This window comes from Notolabrus celidotus, chromosome 3 (assembly GCF_009762535.1).
Source record: "Notolabrus celidotus isolate fNotCel1 chromosome 3, fNotCel1.pri, whole genome shotgun sequence".
NCBI lineage: Eukaryota > Metazoa > Chordata > Actinopteri > Labriformes > Labridae > Notolabrus > Notolabrus celidotus.
Window position 1 is genome coordinate 13,243,751 of NC_048274.1, and position 22,691 is coordinate 13,266,441.

Here is a 22,691-nt window from a genome sequence, read left to right on the forward strand (position 1 = left end):
TAATATCGTGATTTTTTTATTTTTTCTTGTGAAAAATTGCTGATTAATCTGATTAAAACAATAAGCTTTATGTGTTTAACGTAACTTCTATTAGCTGTCAGAAAAAATTGATCGCCATTGGCCAATAGTTATAACCAGCCGTTTGTTATGAAACAAGATGAAGCTTTAGATATCATTCACTGAATGCTACGTCATAGACCGGGGTATCAAAGACTCCTATCATCTGACAACAGGAGCACACTACGCAATAATGGCTTTAATAATAACACTACAGTTCTTGAAGCATATGATACAACTACCTCTGGATGTTATCACATTCAACAAGACATCATCTGTTTAAAGTCATAATAAATAGTAATGTGTAATAAGATCTGGAGATCTGAAAACCATAAACAGGAGAGCCCATGTGATATGTATTGCCAGGTGTCTCAACATGCTTATTCGACATTTTACAGTGATGCACAAACCTTTAAGAAAAGCAAAACAAAGTTAAATATACATGATATATTTCGTGACTGGATACATGTGAATATAAGTTATCTTCTTTGGTAGTTTCTACCTCTGCAATGCAATGTTATCAAGTATAATTAAATATCTTTTGCAACAAAAAAATGAAAAATCACCACACACATCAGTTAGTGCGTTTACATAAGTATCCCCTTTAACAGCTGTAGTAGAACTGGTTTGGGTGTTTTTGTTGATAATGCCTGTCTCACATGCCTCACAATGCCTGTTTTTTTCTGTGCTTTTATAATATGTGAGTGCATGACCTGTAACAGAAAGACATACAGATAACTGGTTTAAATGATAACAATTGCTGGTTCTAGGACACTGGAATACACTGGTGCCAGGTGAGGAGTCCTAGACTTACTGTTATACAACATGTTAACAAGCTATACGTGACCCCTTTTAGAATAGAATGTACTTTATTAATCCCCGAAGGGAAATTCAGGTGTCTGGCAGAAAAAATTATAAAAATCACATAAAACAAGTAATTCGGGTGTCTTTCAGCTCATCTCCCATTGGCTAGAGAGTTATGAAGCCTAATGGTTGCAGGGATGAATGATTTTCTGTATCTCTTAGTCCTGCAGCGCAGAGAGATGAGCCGTCTACTGCTGCTGTTTCTCTGGTCCACACAGAAGTTTTGAAGTGGATGATCTGTGTAAATTAGAATGGGCTTCTTTTGTGTTCAATTGAGGCACAACTGTGGGTAGTCAATTTTTGCTCTTGATTTAAATTGCAATTTAACTTTAATTTCTAATAATAGCAATTTGTCTTTTGAAATTCTGGTTTGTATTTGATCAATAAACAGATTGCTTTACAGTCTTAAAGGAGCTCAACTACAACAATGACACTGAGGGCAAAAGGTAAGTAAAAAAAAATACTAAAATCTTCAACAAATAAAATTACACAAAAAAGATCAAATACAAAAAGGAACCAAAGAGGGGAACAAATGCACTGTATTCATAATGAATTTTAATAACAAGGAAATACATTTTTGAGTCAACAATGATTAACAATAATAAAAAACAGGCAGCTTTTATAAGTGCAGATTCATGAAACAAGCCTGTTTTAACAGCCACATGATAACTTGTTGTGCAAATAAATATAACTTTATTAACCCTCCTTATGTTGCGGGTCAAATTGACCCTTTTTAAAGTCTATTTTAGGTCACATATGCCTTCCAAACCAGCTAAATGCAGCATACAAATCTGGGCAGCATGTGACAGAAGAGTTGTCGTGTTAATTTGTCGACATCACTTCATTAAAAAAAATAATAATAATAATAAAATAAACTAAAATCTATGTCATGTAAAAGTATTGTATTTATATTTAGGGCTTTCCAATGTACATTTTCAAAAGTTTTAACATTCATTTTAATGAAAAACAAGTGAGTTATCCTCATTGAATCTTGATCTGTGAGGATTCAAGAACACCATTGCACTAAATCTTGATTTTAATGGTTAGTAATAGAGTTAAAAATTAATGTGTGTGAGATTTTGTGGGGTTCTGGTTCTGACACTTTTTGATAATTGAATAATGGCATGGGTCAAATTGACCCTTTTTAAAGTCTATTTTAGGCAATATATGCCTTCCAAACCAGCAAAATGCAGCATACAAATCTGGACAGCACGTGACAGAAGAGGAGTCTTGTTAATTTATCAACATCACTTCATTAAAAAAAATAAAAATTCAAAATGTAAAATACAATAAACAAAAAGCTGTCATGTAAATGTATTGTATTTATATTTAGGGCTTTACAATGTACATTAAAAAAAGTTTTAATATTAATTTTAATGAAAAACAAGTGAGTTATCCTCATTGAACCATGATCTGTGAGTATTAAGATAAGATAAGATATACTTTATTGGTCCCCCATTGGGGTAATTTCTTTTGTTACAGCAGCTTACAACACGGGACAGGGGAATACAACAATGTACTAACATAGTTAAAAAATATAATAACAATAACAATAGCAATGACAAAGGTAAAATGTAATGTAATCAAATAAAATAAAATAGAATAAAATTAAATAAAGTAAAGTAAAATGAAATAAAATATGGCAACTATTACAGATGTATACACACTGTACACTTCTATCTGATAAATAGATAAGGTAAGTTATTGCACGATAAATAAAAATGCACCAGGTTTTTTAAAAACAAACATACACAGTATGAAGAACAGTGCGATTCAGATGGATACAGTAGTTATTTGTTAATGTGCCAAGTCACAATGTAACTAACTTCCATGTAGTGGAATGAAAGATGAGAACAGGTGATTAACGGGACACAGCAGTGCTGGTGTTAAACAGTCAAAAAGACCACCAATGGACTCAATCTTGATTTTAATGGTTAGTAATGGAGTTAAAAATTAGATTTAAAAAATGTGTAATGGGATTTTTTGGGGTTCTGACACTTTTGGATAATTGAATATGCACCGGGTCAAGTTGACCCAGGAACAACTCAACTCAACTCAACTCAACTTTATTTATATAGCACCTTTCATACATAAAAACATGTAGCCCAAAGTGCTTCACAGAGTAACAGACAGTCAGAAAACAACAGCAATGGTAAAATTATAAAAGGCATGATTAAAAAAGAAATAAGGACTTGAAACTGACACATCTTGTAACTCTGGGGGAACTCACTCATAAAAGACAGAGAAACAAGCTCCATTGGATCTTTTGATTGCACTGTGTAATCATGTAACCATGTGAAACTGTGACCGTATTTTATTTGTGTTGTTTTGTGTACTTGTGTGTTGTAACCTATTTTGTGCTGCCGTCTTGGCCAGGTCACTCTTGAAAAAGAGGTTTTAAATCTCAATGAGTCTCTTACCTGGTTAAATAAATAAAGAAAGAAAATACTTAAAAAAGAAAATCAACACAGTAAAATTAATAAAATAAGTAAGAGTGGAAAGAAAAGTTAAAAATAAGGTAGAGTTAACGAGATCAGATGAACACAAAATAAATAAGATAAATAAATGCATGTTAAAACAATGGTTTAGATACTAATGATTAAAATAATACAAATAATAGAATAATAATAATGCAGTCCAGGGCTCAAATAAACTACTCCAAATTAAAAGCTAGATTAAAAAGGTAAGTCTTAAGTTTACTTTTAACATTAGGGAACATTACTGCTGTCCCAGAGAAACGAACATAACAGGAGGGTTAAAGAAAGTGGGAAACAACACAAACTGAACATTAAGCTGAGTTAACGCAATAATGGTAAAACTAATTTAGGTGAAAGGGAAATTAAAGTGTTTACTAATGCTTAGTCACCAGAGAATGCTGAAGAACGCTCCTCATCATATCAAAAAATTCGACGTAATCTTTTACGTATTGCGTCATCTGTGTGGGCGTGACCCCCGCTGAGAGCAGCAGCACCGTTCCACCGCTGGTAACAACATGCGTCGTAGGCGGACCGACAGGGTCTCAGCAGGCAAGTCACGGCGGAGACAGTTCACCAGCGTTAAGGACAGGGTCAACGAAGAAACTTAAGCTGTCCCAACACTCGTTTTGAAGTTTTCTGACAGTGAAAGAAGATAACATTATTGTCCCGCTACGTAACGTGGTGTCAGACTGAAGGTGTCCGGTTTCCCAGTTTGAGGGATTGCGATGCCCTCTGACTTTATCTCCCTTTTCAGCGGGGACCTCGACCTGAATCCTCCGAGAGCCTTGTACTCGAAAGGTAAGAGTCTTTTATATCTTCTTCTTGTTATGCTTCTGATTGAGTTTCTACTTTGTTGTGAATATGTGTGTTATCCACCTACCTGAGTGTGGATTAACTTGTGTTCATGTGGTGGCGTTGAACCACCCCTCCCCTCTCTGAGTGTCATTCATCTATAAACTGCCTCCTGTCACATGTCTGCTGATAATGCAGTGGAGTTAACATTTACATCTGTATAGTTTTTAATATTATCCTGCATTATTTTTTACTTTTTGGTTATTTCCCTGGAGAAACGTGACATACTTTTTGAGTTTCTGTCTTTTTCTCTTGAATCAAACCTTGCCCCCCCACCAGCAGCTGCACGCACACCGGTCAGACTAGTTTACTTGACTTTCCCCTGCCTGCTGAAAACACTGCTGTCTATTTTCTGTGGGTTGTTTGACTAGACCCCCCCTCCCCCTTCCTCCGTCCTCCCTCCTCCCCATATAACCTGCTCCACAGAGGCACCACACACGCACTACACTGCCCCCTGAGAGGGCTGCGAGTGTGCCCATCATAAACATTAACTTTGTTATCATCACGTTGAGAGCTAACCCTCAGGCTGAAACACTCAAATCAATTCATTAGAGCAGGTTTGTCTGTGGAGAAGAGGAAACTGTACTGTAGCATGCTCCTCCACATGTCATAGTTTAAACCCTCCTGTTACCCTCAAATTTACTAACATCTTTTATCCTTGGGGTCAATTTGACCCCAGCATTTTAAACATCCAGAAACTGATTGTTACCCAGGTTTATGTGTCAGGTACTTAATGTTTCTTTGCTGTCTACCTAAATAGCCCTTTAAATAAAATGGATTTAAAGCATGAACATAATTTAAAGCATTTAGAAGGACTTTATTTGTACAACAGAACATCAAACTGCTGTGAGTTTGTCCTGCTCTCATCAGCCCCACTGCTTTGTTTCTATGTTATCAAAACGTATGACACAGGACACATCATTGAATGTCTTTAGAGACATGGTGGCTGGAAATATTGTATCTCAATCTAAAGGTTGGCGGTTCGATCCCAGCTTCTGCAGTCACATGCGGAAGTGTCCTTGGTTATAGTGACCTCAATATCATCCAAAACAACCAAAACAAATGTGTGTAAAATGTTGATATTTCTTATGTTATAAACAGTTAAAACAGCCTGGGGTCAAAGTGACCCCAAGGAACACCGATGCATAGTTTTTTTTATACAAGAAATTTGAACATATCAACATTTTAATTTTATGTTTTCCCAGTTTTCCCCATTAAATAATGGAAAGTCATGAAATATGAAGCCAAAAAAATGATGTTAGTCATTCATTTAGAGAAAACATTGAATGGGGTCCAATTGACCCCAAGGGAATAGGAGGGTTAAAAGACTTTTTTCCATGAAATCTTCCACTCTGATTTCATCACTCCAGCATTTAGAAAAATGAATTTAAAAAGTCTCCAAGTGTATGCTTTTATTTGTTTAAACATATTTTTATAGCACTGTCCATGCTGATAGTCAGTAGCCTTTATTATCACTGTGCAAAACTTGCTGCCGATGTTAGGATTCTGACAGAAAGTTAAAGTCTGATATCATAGACAATAAGGGAACCCCCTCAAATGGTTCAAATCTCATGAGGATGCTCTATGTACTGAGCAGGATGTTTTACAGTTAAAAAATAAACCTGGAGATGCTTTTCATGCACAACTACAAACATATCTACATGCTGAAACTTCTTCTTTGAAACTGACCTATATATGTGCCTATGATAGCACCGTGTGTCTGCAACAAGCCAACGTCATCCAGCCAAATTAGAGCTCAGTCTGACTCATGCTTCTGAGATGTTTAGTTTAACAGCACGATATCCAGCTGTATTTAGTCAGTTTAACAGTTTCAGGCCCCTCTCAGACAACAGTTGTTCAGACCTCTAAGGTATTACACGTTAATGCCCCCTCCTGTGTTAATGCACAGGGCTCCAACAAACCAGTTGCACCTTCCTCAGATTTTTAGCAACACAACATCCTCCAGCAAAGCTCTGCATTTGACCATCCATCATATGCCGTTCAGGTAGATTACTAATGTATACTGCTTTCTATCCTACTATGATCCATGGTTTGATCATACAGTAAACTGTGCAGTGTTGTGGTTCATTTGCTTTACAGTGTAACTGAGGCATAGAGACGTAAACCCGTTTTTATTCTACACTAAAAGAAACTGGTTCTTACACTAAGCTGGGCTGCACTGTCGATTTTAAAGTGACTTAAGTACATAATGACTGCTATTACTAAAGGCTAGGAAGAGTGAACAAGCAGTTCCAAAGATACTCAGTTTCCCTTTTGAACATCACGAACAGCATACGTGAAAGTCTTTCAAGTTTGTACAATTTTTTGGATTTTGACTGATTTTCAAATAACAAATATGCTTGATTTTTAACATACTCCATAACAAATGCTTGGTAAGTAGCTTAAACTGGTGTTTCAATTAGACAATTGCACGATGAAAACAGATATCTTTATTGAAACTAACCTTTCATGGTACTTGTTTGTTTTCACCTGGTGTTGTACACCTGCTGAGGAGGGGAGCAAGTCAGACTGACTGACTGACTGACTGACTGAGGCAGCTAATTCAAAAACAGTGTTTGTCCCTCTGCTGAAAACTGAAATGCAGAGAAGATACTAAATTGTAGTTAATCCAATAAAAACACTCCCATTGTACACAGCACACTGTACTTTTTTTAATCCAACAGTCACATGTTTTTTTCATCATTCTTATTAGATTAATCCCAAAATATTAGCACAACAGTTATTAAAATATCAGCAAACATATATCAAAGCAATTCAAAAGTAGCAACAACACATCCTTAGAACGAAATAGGGAAAGTTTAGTTTTGACGATTGCTCATTCATTTAATTATCCGAGTTTGCTCATCTGAAAACAGGCTGCTCTGTAGAGTGTCATCATTCTCCTGCATCATATAAACCTGCATCATGTGTAAATCTTCAACACTTTCAGATCCAGACCGGTTTCATTTCTTTTCATGCATCATAAACCTCTACTTATTCTGGAGAGCACATTGAGGTTTCCCACATTTCCCATGTCATCAAGATTAAAGGCACATTAAAACAACTACATAATGAATAACAAAAACAATACAACTGATTAAAGCAGTTAAAGTCTGAGACACAGTGGCTGATGGTGACTTCTCCGTCAGCCTACCTTACTCACTTAGTAATCATAGTTTTGTGTATTTGTGTCAGGAGGTGAAGCAGGTTCTGCATCTTGTTGCCAAGGGAAACTTCTCCCAGGTGGTCTGTGGGATTGCCTTTAATTAAAAAGAAAAAAAGAAAAAATCACATTCAACATTAAACCTTCTGAAAGTCCTCCCCCATTCCTGGATGAGAAGGAGTTATCTCTCTTATGAGAATCACCTGCACTCTGGAGTATACAGCTCTGCAGACTTTATCACCTGTGCTTATATTTTGGTTGTTTTGTCAGTTGGACATCTAACCCACGATGAAGATAACCTATCATGCAAGTGGTGCAGGGAATACAGAGTAAAAACAACAATGGCACTCAAGAAAGGCTCCTCTACCTCTTTTTGGTTAGTAAATGACTGTGGGTTATTGAACATCATAAAAAGTCTTCCCACCAGTTTCACATAAAAGGTGAAGAATGTTATGGCTTTCCCGTAACTCCTATGAAACCAGGTTAACAATTGTAAGACCACAGATCTTGACTTTTTTTTTTTTCATACTGACACCCACCATAGCCTGTTCAATCATTAACCCCCTGGCTGCCCTGTGTGTAAACCTGGGCTTAAATAGCACTCTATTAATATTGACTCTCTGTGTTAAGCAAACTTAGCGGCATGCACTTAAAAATACTTGATTGCCTTGAAAGCTTGTTGATATCTGATTATGAAAGAAAGAATACCGCTGAGTTAGAACATCAAAAAATAAGGAAAAGTATATTTGGAGTTCTTAAAGACGCCGCTCTATTAGGTAATTGTCTTTTGTGTCATAAACGCATTAATGGGTGGACTCTGAACCCAGAACAGAAAATGAAAAGACATATTTCCTCTGACTGTTGTGGATCAATATTATGATGTTCAAAGCACAAGTTGAAACACAGAGGTGGATATGTAAGTGTTTAAAATCTAGAACATTCTCTATGGTGACTTCAACAGGGACACAACTACTCCAACCTCGTCTGCAAACTGCAGACAGTCGGTTTAACTCAGTCACGATGCATGTAACTTCATTATCATGCCTCACATTGTTGTGGTTCTACAATTAGTTTATTCCTTCTGTTAAAATCAGGTTATGAAGGAACACATTTTCCCTTTCCTTTAGTATCCAACTCAAGCAGCAACCTCTGGTCTCAAAATATGAAGCCCATGTGGAATTGTTATAAACTGCAATTCATCGAGAGTCCGCTTGAGGCTGGCTGCAGAAACACCAGAAACCACATAGACACCAATTCAAAAATGATGATCTTTGCAGCAGAAATAAACATGTTTACAGTCTGGTTCAAAAAACGGCTTGGCCCTACGAAGCTAATCTCTCTAATGGCACACACTGTACGGGGGGGGAGGGGGATTTTTTTCTAACGTGACGGTTCACAAGATATTAAGATTACGAGTTTTTGCCTAAATAAGAACATGACTGACTTTACTGACAGGCGGGGACACATAGCTGTTGGCTTGGAGGCTCAAACTCCGCCTCTTTACATCACAACATGCCTGGTTGAGTTCAGCATTTCCAATATGGCTGCCGCCGTCGATTGGCTTCAAAACAGCGCTCAGAAACAGATGGGTGATGTCACGGATACTACGTCCATTATTTATACAGTCTATGATCCAAATGAATATAAGAGCTCTGAGCCAATCAAAACATCCATCCATCAATTATCTTGACTGCTTATCCTGTTTCGGGGTCACGGGGGGCTGGAGCCAATCCCAGCTGACTCCGGGCGGAAGGCAGGGTACACCTTGGACAGGTCGCCAACCTATCACAGGGCAACCAATCAAAACAAAGGACACAAATATAGGCCCAATTAAACCTCCGTCGGATTGGTCAGATACTACCAATCTGAAGATTTAGTGTTTAACTATGTACTATTGTTAGTAACTTACTCTCAGTTGAGTCCTCGATGTTCACCATGGGTTTTTTCTTCAGGTCTTGGTCACCTACAAGGCCCTACAAGCTAGTGAGGTGGAGTTTGCTGCTCGTGATATAGATACGTGGATTAATCGCAATATTATTGACGTTCTCACAAAGCAACACACAGCTGATTCTTGAGGAGGGCTGGATAGGAAAAAGGATATGGGGGAGACAAAGGGATTTGAAGAACACATGGCAAAGCATTCAAGTAACTACAGCAGACGCTTTAACTTCAAAGGCAGACATGAAGCAGTTAAGGTATATTTGGGCTTTTAAACTTCCTCTGCATGTCCCTAATAACATCCAATAAAACCAGACAATCATGCCCCAGTACATTATGTGCATCACGTTGCCAAACTTGTGATGAAAACACAGTTATAAAACTGGATATCTTGTGTTATATTTAGTTCCGCATGCTCATATAGTCATTGTTTCTTGGCAAAACCATTGTAATGATGCCATATCTTTCTTGGAAATCTCTTTGAATTAATCATTAACATCAACACAACCTCAGTGAATAGACTCATCAGGCTCAGGTCACAATATCACCTTCTCTGGTATTTACTGCTAACTTGTGACTTTGTTGTGGACACAGGAAGTCAATGTCTAACCTGTTGACGTGCATCGGACTTATCAGACACTAAAGAGATCATTTATGTGATTATTCTAATTATTGTAATTATTCCAAAAAATGTGACTCCACTGATGAGGATAGATTTTTAGTTTGGCTCAAGAGGTTGTAGTCCTCATCGTGAAGGGGTCATTTTCAGATCAAAGTTAAGATCTCAAACAGCGTCTTTGTAGTGTGACGTACTCCATGACGGCTGATGCATTGCTTCCAATCATCTTGAGGATGATTTTTTCTCAGTCCTTTGTGAAAAGCCCAAAGCACCTGCGAGATCTCACATCCACCCCTTGTATCTCTCTGCAGAGCAAGATGATTCTGGCCTGAGACATTAAATATTGAGTGCGGTGAATCTTGGCTGGCAGGAGTCTTTCCATTGGCAGATGAGAAGGGACAGTTAAGGTGTCAGGAGCTCATAACCAGGCTGTAAACTATGAGTTACACTCTGCTTGGGTATTTCATGGCTCAAAGGGATTGAAATGTGTCATATGAAGTTTGACCTATTGAACTTTAATTATTAATAATCTTATTTTTATTGGAAAACATATATTCCTATAGAAATGTACAAGCACCAATCTACCTGTCTATTGGACACTCTGCCTATGATTTGATGTAAACAGTCTTATGTCTGTAGACCTTAATCTGGATTAAGTTATTGCCTGTTTCTGAGCTTTATCTGCAATTGCATAAATCAATTCCACCATTACAGCTTACAGTCAGACACTTTTATTTGAACCATAAATGTCACAAATTAGTTAATATTATTTATTGGAAGCTGGCCCAGGACCTGCTTTAAAAATTAATAGATCCCTCCTGAGCACTACACCCTTGATACAGTTGTGCAAGCTAGGCCAGGAGTTGTCTTGATATATCAGTTCAACAGCAACCAAAACCCAACTTTTTAACAGGTGATGAAGACTGGATGTTTTTGTTCTTAATGCATACTAAAGTACCAGAAACCAGAACTCCAGCTTCATGTAATCCAATACGCCAACCTCACAATAAACCCTCTCTGCGCTAAGCTTATCATATTCAGTTTTTGTTGACACCATGCCAGAGAGCTTTTGGCTCTTTGTGCTGTTTGATCGCCAAATGTGGTTTCATATTGTTTGATTCTAACAAAAAAAAATCAATCTACAAATGAAAGCCAGTTAGCCTCTAACCTCCACTTTGATTCTCCCAGCACCCTTTGTCTGAAGGATGAGCGCCAAAGTCGGTACACAGAGCATGGATGGGTCAAGAAAACATTAGACTGTCACAAGAGACTGCTGTTCATTTCACATATCCAAGCAGTTCTCAGTGTTGGGTTTTTTTGTAGGACCCTGATCATTGCCTAACCTGAACCACATGTTTATTGTTGTAACCATAATGACGAAGTTCTCCTGACCTCGATTGTCATTTGGACTCTAAACATGATCCGTTTTGTTTCTAAATCTAACCAGAAATTTGCAACAGGGAGGTTGCATCACTGAACAAATTCATTTTGCAAGAGTAAATTGTAAAACAAATTTCAGATGTTCTTCTATTTTCTTTGGTGGGATGCAATTTGGTGTTTCTGTAATGAGCTGAAGACATAAAAATCCTCCGTCATGTGAAACAAAGGAAAGCAGAATAAAATGTCACTCTTCTCTTTATAAAAAAACCCCTAAAACACTGAGCAAGTATCAAATTATTTCTGATTCACTTCCTGTAAACTACTGGATAACCAGTCCAGTGGGTGTTCTAATGTCTCTGTTCCTTTCTTTCCAACCGTGGATCTGGTGTATGATGCACGTTGAGTTTGGAAAAGTTTGGTCATGGCTCCAATATCTGGACTTGTCTTTCCATGGACTAGCTTGAGACACCATATTGCCACATATGCCTCAGGTTTTCAGCGAACTAATCCAGATCTATAAACAGTGCTGTTTTTTGTAGACTATGAGTCCGTCTTACGCAACCTCTCACATCAAAAGGTCTCCCCATGGAGGCTCATACACAAAGGTATTTCATGACCTTCAGATATGTTGGTACAAAGTATTCAAGCAATCCATCCAACAGTCGTGTGGTTGTGGTATCTCAATATCCTGTGTTTTCATTTCTGTTTTCTGAGTCATCTGCTGCTTCCTTGGCAGACTGGCAGGGTAGGAATGAAATGGCGATTTCCCCTGCATCCTGTCATTGTTGCTTTTCTTTTTACCTGCTATATTAAAGTGACGCTGAGAGGTTTGGAGACTGAGGAAGACACATGGTAGAGCCAAGACCTGGAGAAAGGATGGCAGGTTATTGTGTTAGAGAAGTTCTTCCTATAGAAGCCAGAAATAGCACCTTTTCTGCTTTGTGTACACTACCAGTCAAAAGTTTGGACACACCTTCTCATTCAATGGGTTTCATTTATTTTAATTATTTTCAACATTGTAGATTAATACTGAAGACATCAAAACTATGAAGTAATATAGTTTTGCCATAATATGGATTACAACAGTAGTCAAATAGGGCTATCCATTGTGTACTAACCCTACCTCTGAACAACACAACTGATGGTCTCAAACACATTAAGAAGGCAAGTCATTCTACAAATGAACTCTTGACAAGGCTCATGTTAATTAGAAACCATTCAGGAGACCACTTCATGAAGCAGACTGAGAGAATACCAAGAGTGTGCAAAGCTGTCATGAAGGAAAAAGGGGGCTAGTTTACAGAATCTAAAATATAAAACATATTCTGGTTTGTTTAACACTTTTTTGTTAATTAAATAATTCCATATATGTTCTTTCATAGTTTTGATGTCTTCAGTATTAATCTACAGTGTTTCAAATCATTAAAATAACTACAAACCCTTGTATGAGAAGGTGTTTACAAACTTTTGACAGGTAGTGTATGTGTGCGTACCTGTGTGCGTCCAGTGTGTTCTTTTAAGGTCACGTGTCACGACCATTACAGAGATGGTCCTGGGTTGATAATCTAAGGTTCTCATACCATAAACAACACTTTTTTCTGCACATAAATTTGGCTTCATAGCACTTAAACTTTTAATCTATCCACCCAACATACACTGACCAAGGTGCATCAACCTTGACCATAATGTGATGCTGTTGATGTTTCTGTCTGTGGCTCCCAGATAGTGGCATAAAAACACACACTGATGCAGAAAGCCCCATGCCAACATCTGACCCGGTAACAAAAGACTGGAAGCAAAACACTTTAGATGATCTAATCCCAGCCGAGCGGACAGCTTGTATATCAGTTCACACTTGGTATTTGAATGTGTGTCCACATGTGTCAAGAGTGACCCCTTGTGATCAGATCCTATCACCCCACTGTAAGCTCGATCATTTCGGTTTTTAAAGACTCCATGAGTTCAGAAGAATCCCCTTAGCTTGTTGTGGCTTTTCTTATAGATTGGTAAGTTATGATGGTGCAGTTGTTGAACATATAAGTACACTCAAACGTGAACGTAATATAACTATGGAAAGAATTTCCACCTTATTAGAAAGCTTTCATTTAGCGAGACACAATTTTGTTGAACCAACTAATTGTAAATATGTTGAGTGAACGTAAAGTATTGATGTTACCGTTACTTATTTGCAATGTTTGGGCCCAACTTAATTTTTAAAGGTTGTTTCAACATATTAATTAAGGTAGGATCTGACTTAGTTGTCTTGGGTCACAATAACTTGTATAATATGATTATGTATAGCTTATTGTTGTTTTTTTTAAGTTATATTTTTGGGCTTTTTCACCTTTATTGACAGAACAGCTGTAGAGAGACAGGAAACATGAGGAGTAGAGACACATTAGTAGACATTTAACAAATGGTCGACCGACTGGGAGTCGAGCCGGCGCTTAGATCGCTAGGCCACCAGCGCCCAAGTCACAGGCGATCTCTTCTTTGCCAGAAGCACACTACCTTGGCTGATGAATAGGGCCTGTCACACGTTACTGCCACCTTCTGCTCTGGAGAGGTATTGCAGATGGGATTCCTACCTAAACCCATTAGGTTGTGTTGACATAAAGCAATCATGTAGTTTTAAGGATTTTGCATGTCGTGTTAAAACTACATGATTTAAAAATGTTTACCCACTAAACATGAATTAATTTACGTTATACTTATTGATAAAACAGACACCCATGTAGCTTTTTTTCGCTGGTGCAGAGGATGGCCCAGCACACAGTCAGGGACACCCTCCTAAAAGTCTGTGGCCAAATGCAACCCAGACTGACTCCTAATGTGGTCAGGGTGATTGGATCTCAGCATGCCTTGGGTGTAATCAAACCTGCTTTGTCCCATTTTGATCAGATCACCCAATATGCATGTTTATACCAAGGCCTAGACACCAATAATCTCTTGGATTATCATAGTTAAAATGTGTTTCTGCTTGTTAAGATGATATTTTAAGATTTTGCTCCTTCCATAGGGAATTTATATGATAGAAAAAGGTGTACGCTCTGACCGAGTGAAGCTCTTTGTTCTACTTCTAGAAGTAAGTTGATTGAGAATCATTGATGCTGAAAATGTAAGGATCACACCCATGAACCTGAAGGATAATTGCAGACAAAAGAAAGTTAGAGCATTAGAACATTGTGGACCTAACTTTGTTGATGTTTTGTTCTGTAGTCACCTCAGAGTAGTATAAAGTGATCAAAGTTTCAGTTTCCTGCTGTTTACTCAGTCTCCTTGAGTATAGAGAAGTCCTTGAATAAAGAAAAGTGAGCTGGTTTCATGAAATATTGAGAACTCTGAGTAGCTGCTGGAGGTCTGCTGAGCTCCTTTCAGCCTTGTGTAAAGTTTAATTCAACATCAAAGGTCATGTTTGCTTTTTGCCGCCACACACTGAGGAATCTCTCACCTCAGGACAAGTCCAGGCGAGTCAAGGTTAACAGGATCTCGACTTAATAGCTTTGCATACGTTTATGTCAATGATTGTTTTTCCTTATGACCCCCTTATTCCTCGTTGGCTGTCAATGTTTAAATTTATTCCCCCTTTGAGGTTGACTTCACTCTGCTTCAGAAAATGATAATGGTGTGCAGAATTCCCACTGCATCAGTCATTGAATTAGCAATAACGGTATTATATTGTGTCAGGATTGTGTTGTCATGATCTGTCTCCGTGTTGCCACTCCTTCGTGTATGAGAGTTTGTCAAAGAGGAAGTTTCTTGGATGAGTTAAAGAAGACGTCAACAGAATTACAATGTTCATTTCTCACCGTCTCAGCAAGCCACAACCTGCGCGAACAGACATGCAGCTTTTTTTTCTCTCGTGACTTTCTTTCTTGATGTTAACTCACTAGCTCGTACACGTTTACATAAACTCAGCATGCTGGCTACAGAGTTGATATTAAAGCATTATTTGTGCATTCTTACCCAGATAATACGCGCCACAAGCTGCTTCTTATTACAGCAGTGGTGCTATGAACAACAGCAACACCGTCTCTAAAGAGTGTGTATGATTTTAAGTGAGACAGCCTGACAAAGGCCCTGAAGAGAACTTTCTCAGCCCTGGTGTTAGCTGAATTATGGCCCTTTTCCCAGGCAGCTGTGGTTTTACCTAACCAAACAGTGAACCTTCCAAATCCTTAACTAGACCTAAAACCAAATCTCCTTAAGTAGCTATAATCTGAGGGCATAATCTCAGTCTAGGTCTGGAAGGTCAGCTGCAGCGGCACATTGTCATTAAAGTGGAAATAGAAGGTCCTCAAGACGTGATGGTATCATGAACAGACATGCAGCCACTTCTGCCTTTTCACACTTCTGTTTTAAATTTCGTAGTACCTCTGGACTGAGCAGACCATCTCTGTGTTCACTAAATGTTAAGACATACCGGAAAACCAGAAAACTCAACAGCTCCCATCAGAGATCATCTGGCAAGGTTTCCATAGAAGAGCTTCCGTGCCCCAAACTATTTTTAAGTCATGTTTACTGTGATTGTAGGTCCCCTGTGAAGACTGCTGCCTGGCAATTACAAAGCTAACACTGAACTTCAGTTGAAACAGGAAGAAGAGACCTGATTTCTCTATCCAACAAAGTCATGAAATCAACTTCACCACTTTAAGAGCTCACATTAAAGCTGGGGTTGGTAGCCAGATTTAGATACACTTTTTATTATACTGGTTAAAATGATCTTTATGTACCGATGGCAATCAATACATAACGTGTTCTTAAAAAAGATACACAGTGTGTTCCTAAAAAAGAGCGGAAAAAAAGCTGCTATCTACAGCCGAAGTAAACCTGTGAAAACACCAACCAATCCCTGCCATCAGGAGCCAAATGATGAAACCAATCAAATCCCGTTCTGCCGTTCTGCCGGCCTCCTGCGCGTACATTTCATGTTTGTTTGTTTTTAACTTTCACTATGATAATGTTTTGGTGTTTTCTTACCGCTGAGTGAGATATGAGTTGACGTAGTGCAAAACACAAACGATGTGCAGAGAGAGGAATGGTTTTGAATCAGTCACGATCATATGGTCGCGAATTGGCGACGCTCGTGCATGTGAGCGGGGGCGTCGTTTTGGAGGAGCTCCGAGGGGAGGGGTTAGACGGAGTCCTGAGGAAATGCTACATTCAAATTCATGCTAGTTTCCCATAGCTACCAACTCTAGCTTTAGGGCTTGCCATATGATGCTTGTTCAGTCTTCTAAAATCAAAGTGTTTAAGTCAAGTTTTATTTTAAGAGTAATACTTTGGAGACGGCTGATTGGATGCTGCAATCGGTCCGAGACAAACTTCCACACTGCATCGCACCACATCACTTTGTATTGATCGTATCGCATTACATCATTTTGGTTCATATTGCACTGTACCACACCGTATACCTTACCATCTCATATTGTATCATATCGAGTCAAACAATACTTTAAATATTGATTTGTATCATAACCAATCTATTTGGTGTCATTTTGCATTGTACAAATTTGTCGTTTTGTGCCAGATCATCTCATGCTGTCTCCTTCTTTTATTCTGCTGTCCAGTATATAGTGAACTGAATAATTTTAGCATGATAACGTGTGTCCTGAATTTAGAAATTTTTCTTACAAAGGCTTTTTGAGGAATATATATTGTGTATGTGTATCCTTAAGATATAATAATAATAATAATAATAATAATAATAATAATAATAATAATAATAATAATAATAATAACAACAACAACAACAACAACAATAATAATAATAATAATAATAACAACAACAACAATAATAATAATAATAATAATAACAATAATAATAACAACAACAACAACAATAATAATAATAACAATAATAATAATAATAATTATTATAATAATACATTGTATTTAAAAGCGCCTGTCTTAACACTCAAGGCTACTTTACAGAGGGATTAAAACACAATAAATAAAATAACACCATAAGATAAATAAAAACAATAAGCAAAGTAACCCCAAGTTAAAATGAAGCAGTGGAAATTAAACAGAGAATGTGGATTGGAACAGATGGGTTTTGAGTTTTGATTTGAAGAGGGGTAGAGAGTCAATATTTCTGATGTCTGATATCTGGTTATATTCTTGACGTTTGACATGTTGTGGTGTCCTGTAGTAGAACTGTGGTCAAAAAGAAAAGTTCAGTTTTCCCTGAAAACAAAAAGCTGAACTTATTAGGTTAAGTTTCAGTTCTGTTGTGATCACTCTCCCGGGTTCAGACTAAATGTGGTAAACATGGCAGCTTAGCGGTGTTACACTTTCAGTGAGTGTCTGCATGTGGTTTTGTTAAAGGCTCTTCCTGTTGCCTCAGCCTGGTTTGCCTGTGAGCCGGTCAGAAATGCCTGCGTTGGCACATCAAAAGTTTTGTTGAGCAGTGTTTTATACTTTAAGTTGTACGTGTTTGTGTGCGTTAATACTCATGCACATGCACGCACACATGCACACACACACACATACGCACACTGATTCAGGAGAAAAAAAGCTGTGGTTTTTTGTCTTATTTCCTCAGAAGTTGAACAAACTCTTGCATAACCGCTGGTGAGAAATACTTGAGTGTATGTATTCCCATATCTGCATTTAAGCGTGTCATTTTTTTGTGGGTGTGCATGTGTGTGTGTGAGCTTGCGTGTGTGTTGTCCTCTGTAAATAGTTTGAATTCCTCTGCTTTTCGGAGTCACGCTTTCATGTTAAGCTCAGTGTCCTTTTCATCTCTTTGAGTCTGATGGTAAACACAGAGGAAGGGCATGAAACAGACCGAATTTATTTAATAAACGGTCTGCTTGCTGTATTCTCTCCAAATGAGACACAATAACAGTGACTCCCTTTGCGAACAGCCACCTTTGTTTTCAGACTTGTTGCTGGGTGGTTTGGCCCTCACAGGAGCCTCGGTGGGCTGTTTTGTAAGTCAGGATTGTGGTGGGTGTTAGTTGAAAACAAGTCATGTAAACTGATGCCTGGAGGTTGCTCCTGGTCACTTCAGGATTAGCTGAAATAAAAGAGCTACATGCCACAAACTCTGAGCCTGGTGTGGGACTAATAATTCAGTCTGACAGTGGAAATGTTTGTGCAGAAAGAAAGAAAGAAGGCTGTCAGAACTTGTATTTTATTTACTGACCTTATAAAAGCTGTTACCAAAAGACAGCATGAATGAAGTGATGATTAATTCATGCAGTTCTGCTTCTGTAGCTGTCTGCTGATAGCTCTTGTTGTAAAAGCTGCTGTTGTGCAGTCGTCTGCCATGGAGGGACTGTCCTTTTGAGACATCATGTCTGCAGTTATTATACAGGATTTATGAGTGACAGGCTCTGCTGTCAAAACGAATGTTGTACAGCTTCTTTTCCATTTGTCTCTGATATTATCTTCTGTATTTATTACTTTAGAGTGCACTATTACTTATTGCTTTTCAGCCAGCAGCCCTCACTATCTGAACTGACCTGCAGTAAAAAGATACGAAGCCTCTGTACTCACCTCAGGTAATCTTAATTGAATGTGACTCATAACTTCTGACTGTGGTGCTGATGAAATTTAACAACATATTGATTATGATTGCTAACCATGTGTGATAAGTTCATAACTCAGGCCTTTACAATGCAACACTCATGCATGACTCATTAGGATAAAATGCATGAATTAATACATGTTTGTAGAGCACAGAAAAGTTCCTGTGTTGCTGCGTTTCCTCTTCAATCAGCCTTTTAAACACCACAGACATAATAATTAAGTTAGAGGACATGAAAAGAGACGTGGGATGAATAGTTGGTCTGTCTCAGGGGACAAATGTTTCCCTGTTTATCACTGCTGCTAAGAGTTTTGGCTTTCCTTTTCACTATAACAAAATAAAACACATATTGACCATGAAGCTAATGCCTGCTGGATGTTTTATCTTATGAAACAGAAGCTCTACCCGCTCTCCCAACCCGTACATATTACTCTGTTACGCCGCATACAATTAACATGCTTATCTGACAAGTTGAACCAGCCTGTTAGTTGATGAGTAGTCCTAACTGAAACAACTCTCTCTTAAAGGTCGCAATGTTCATTTTAAACAAAGGTGATGATTCAACTTTGTGGTCATGTTTTGAGGCTGGTTTGTGTCGCTGTTAAATGGTATCACATGAAGTTCAAAAATGAACTCAATCTTTATTCATCTAAATTTGTTGATCTAATTGAAAGGTATTTTGGAGATGGTTCTGGGTATTTTCTGGAAATATGTACACCGAAGTGAAGTCACTTAATGCCGCTTTGAGATGTGAAACATACACTACCAGTCAAAAGTTTGGACACACCTTCTCATTCAATGTTTTTTATTTCTTTTTTAAAATTATTTTCAACATAGTAGATTATTACTGAAGTCATCAAAACTATGAAAGAACATATATGGAATTATTTAATTAACAAAAAAGTGTTAAACAAACCAGAATATGTTTTATATTTTAGATTCTGTAAACTAGCCCCCTTTTTCCTTCATGACAGCTTTGCACACTCTTGGTATTCTCTCAGTCTGCTTCATGAAGTGGTCTCCTGGAATGGTTTCTAATTAACATGAGCCTTGTCAAGAGTTCATTTGTAGAATGACTTGCCTTCTTAATGTGTTTGAGACCATCAGTTGTGTTGTTCAGAGGTAGGGTTAGTACACAATGGATAGCCCTATTTGACTACTGTTGTAATCCATATTATGGCAAAACCAGATTATTTCATAGTTTTGATGTTTTCAGTATTAATCTACAATGTTGAAAATAATTAAAATAAATAAAAACCATTGTATGAGAAGGTGTGTCCAAACTTTTGACTGGTAGTGTATATGATGCTGTTAACATTTAAATACCTGGCAATATGTACCACAAACTATGACATGGAAATATTTAAGAGTCCCAAAGAAATACAGGAGCATATCATCCAATGTTTTATTTTAGTTTGAAGCTTACATGAGGAACTTAACTTCCTGTTGACAGAGTAGTAGGTTTCGTCTTATCTCATAGTTAAATTTGTTCTAGTAGCGTTTTTTAAATCCCATCCTGCTTTCTTTTAACAACAAATTTAGACTTTTACAGTAAAAGTCTGAATTTGTTGTTATGACGTTATTTCAAGTGTTCTGCTTTTCCGATGTGTTGCCAAAAAATCTCTGAACATGTTACAGGCTGCAGGAAAGTAAAAGTGCCATGTCAGAAATATAATGTTGACAGTTAAAAAAACAGATGCAGTTGCATCATGGTGTTTATTTCATTTGTTGCAATGAGAGAGCCAGGACATCTGATGAAAATTAAACATACGTTGAAAGTTATTTAAGAACTGCAGTGTTATTATTAAGTACTTGGATCAGTACTCAAATGTAAGTACTTGTACTTGTTCTGACAAAAAGTTGTATCGTGGTGCATCCCTACTTTTACTGATTGTGTGTCTTTGCAATGGAAAAATAGAACACGGCTATTTTTGCAGCATGCTGATCTCGTTTGACTTCCTGGGTCACATTAAGGTATCAGTTTTGATTTCAGTTGGATTCATAACCAGCTAAAAGCTCCCAACAGGAGCTTTAAAAAACCATATCTATCACTGTAAGTTTTCCAGAACGTAAATCCAGGACACTCTGTAGGCGAGGATGTCTATTCATGTGCTCTGGAAAGGTTCAAGCTCAATATCGACATCCTTTTGCACTAATAGCTGAACCTCAGGCTGTTCTGCTAGCTACTGTAATTAATCAAAGGGCTTAATTGGAATCAGTCTATATCTTCAGTATCCATACACAACAGGCAGCTACAATTGGAACATACATAAGGCTGCAAGTCATTTAAGGAGTGTTTCTATTAAAAGTAATTGCATTAAATCTAGGAGAGTCATGTGTGGTCTCACGTTATTTCTCTGTAGTGGATGGTAACAAACAATATAATATGTTGTGACATTAGATTCAGCTTTTCACCACCATGTTGTAATGCCAGGAGTGTTGTATCCTGCATTATTTAATGCCCACTCTTTCATTTATATTTAGGTAAGGCGCTTCAATTTCCTTCTTATCTCAGAAGGGACACAAACGCTCAAAAGACTTGTCCTCTGATCTTTGTTACTATGGAGTCACTGGCAGCCTTCATGTAGGCTTGGCTGTAAACATTTCAGGGTTGTTGTACATGGTTTGCTGCAGGTGACAGGCCCCTTTACTGTTTTTCATCTTTGCTGCTTGGAATAATGTCTGAATGTTCGGACGAGTTGAGCTTACTCTTATCTTTCCGATCCCTGTGTGTTCAGAAGTATTCCACCAAGTTCAGTAAAAGCTCTTTGTGTGTTTTCTTTTTCGAACATAAGTAGGTTATTCGATTGCTTCATTTCTGCCTGGCAGGATTCCACATGACAATACCACCAACCTGTTGAGCAAGTTGAAGTACAGAGAAGGGTCTGAGAGCACAATAAACAAGACAGAGAGAGGCAGAGAGGTAGGTGGAGTGGAGGAGGGGGACAGAAGGGGAGTTAAATCAGTCACTCAGCCAAAAAACCAGTGCCACGCCCCAGGTGCCAGGGCTAGTAAGAGCAAGCAGCAGGAATGTGAGGGAAATGAATGGGAGTGTAAGTCCTGCCATTCACATGGTGAGTGCTTTCTTTTTTCACCTTTAGCCTGCACTACTTACCATATAAACATATCACAAAGCATGGGGACAGTAGGACGAACAGAACTATTTAACGACTGGCTTGAAAATATGAAACTTTGTGCAAGATTTCTGACACCAAACTTCGATGTGAAGCGTATGAGCTGTTAAGATGGTTGCAATTATTGATGGTATAAAAAGAGCTGATCATTCTAAGTACATGTGCACGTGGTCGATTAGTGAAAACTCTTCTGGTCAGACTGTAATCCATTATTGTGATGATCACAGGCGGGCAGAAAATGAAGTTTTTCCTCAGCGGTCAGTGGTTTGCACAACACGTCTGCAGTCCTGGGTAAAAATCAAAACATCACGTGGTGGGTGAGTCAGTACGGTTTATTTCCCAGCTAACAAGAGTGACCTTTTTTATTTATTTCCTCCGGTTTCTCCTGTGTGAAAGAAACAGTGTGTTGTCCTGTATAAATGAAGAATAGCACCCTGTCTGCTTACGAGGAAACAAATTTACAGTAATATACGATTTTTTTTTTTTTAGCCTTTAAAAGCACCAAGGGGACTCTGGAAACACTTTGAACAGGCCAGCTAGTGATTCGAGTCTGCCGCTCTGAGAGAAGAGTACATATTTTCTGTCTGTGCGGTTGGCAATCTGTTTACTGGAAGGGTTGCTCACCCTGAGCACATGTTGCTGCATGTGCAGTCAGTCAGTGAGCCCAGAG

The 22,691-nt window shown here is 38.1% G+C and overlaps 1 protein-coding gene across 2 annotated transcripts in view; it reads left to right on the forward strand.

Annotated features, from left to right (window-relative positions):
* The first annotated feature begins 3,861 nt into the window (after positions 1-3,861).
* The window catches only part of nfat5b (nuclear factor of activated T cells 5b), a 41,210-nt gene continuing 22,380 nt past the window's right edge, over positions 3,862-22,691 (forward strand). Inside the window, exon 1 of one of the 2 annotated variants that reach the window (XM_034680966.1) lies at positions 3,862-4,196. Coding sequence is in view for 1 of the 2 variants with exons in the window: in XM_034680965.1 (XP_034536856.1) it covers positions 4,124-4,196 (73 nt within the window). In the remaining variant the exon portion in view is untranslated. The remainder of the gene's footprint in view (positions 4,197-22,691) is intronic. The other variant, XM_034680965.1, reaches the window with a different exon arrangement.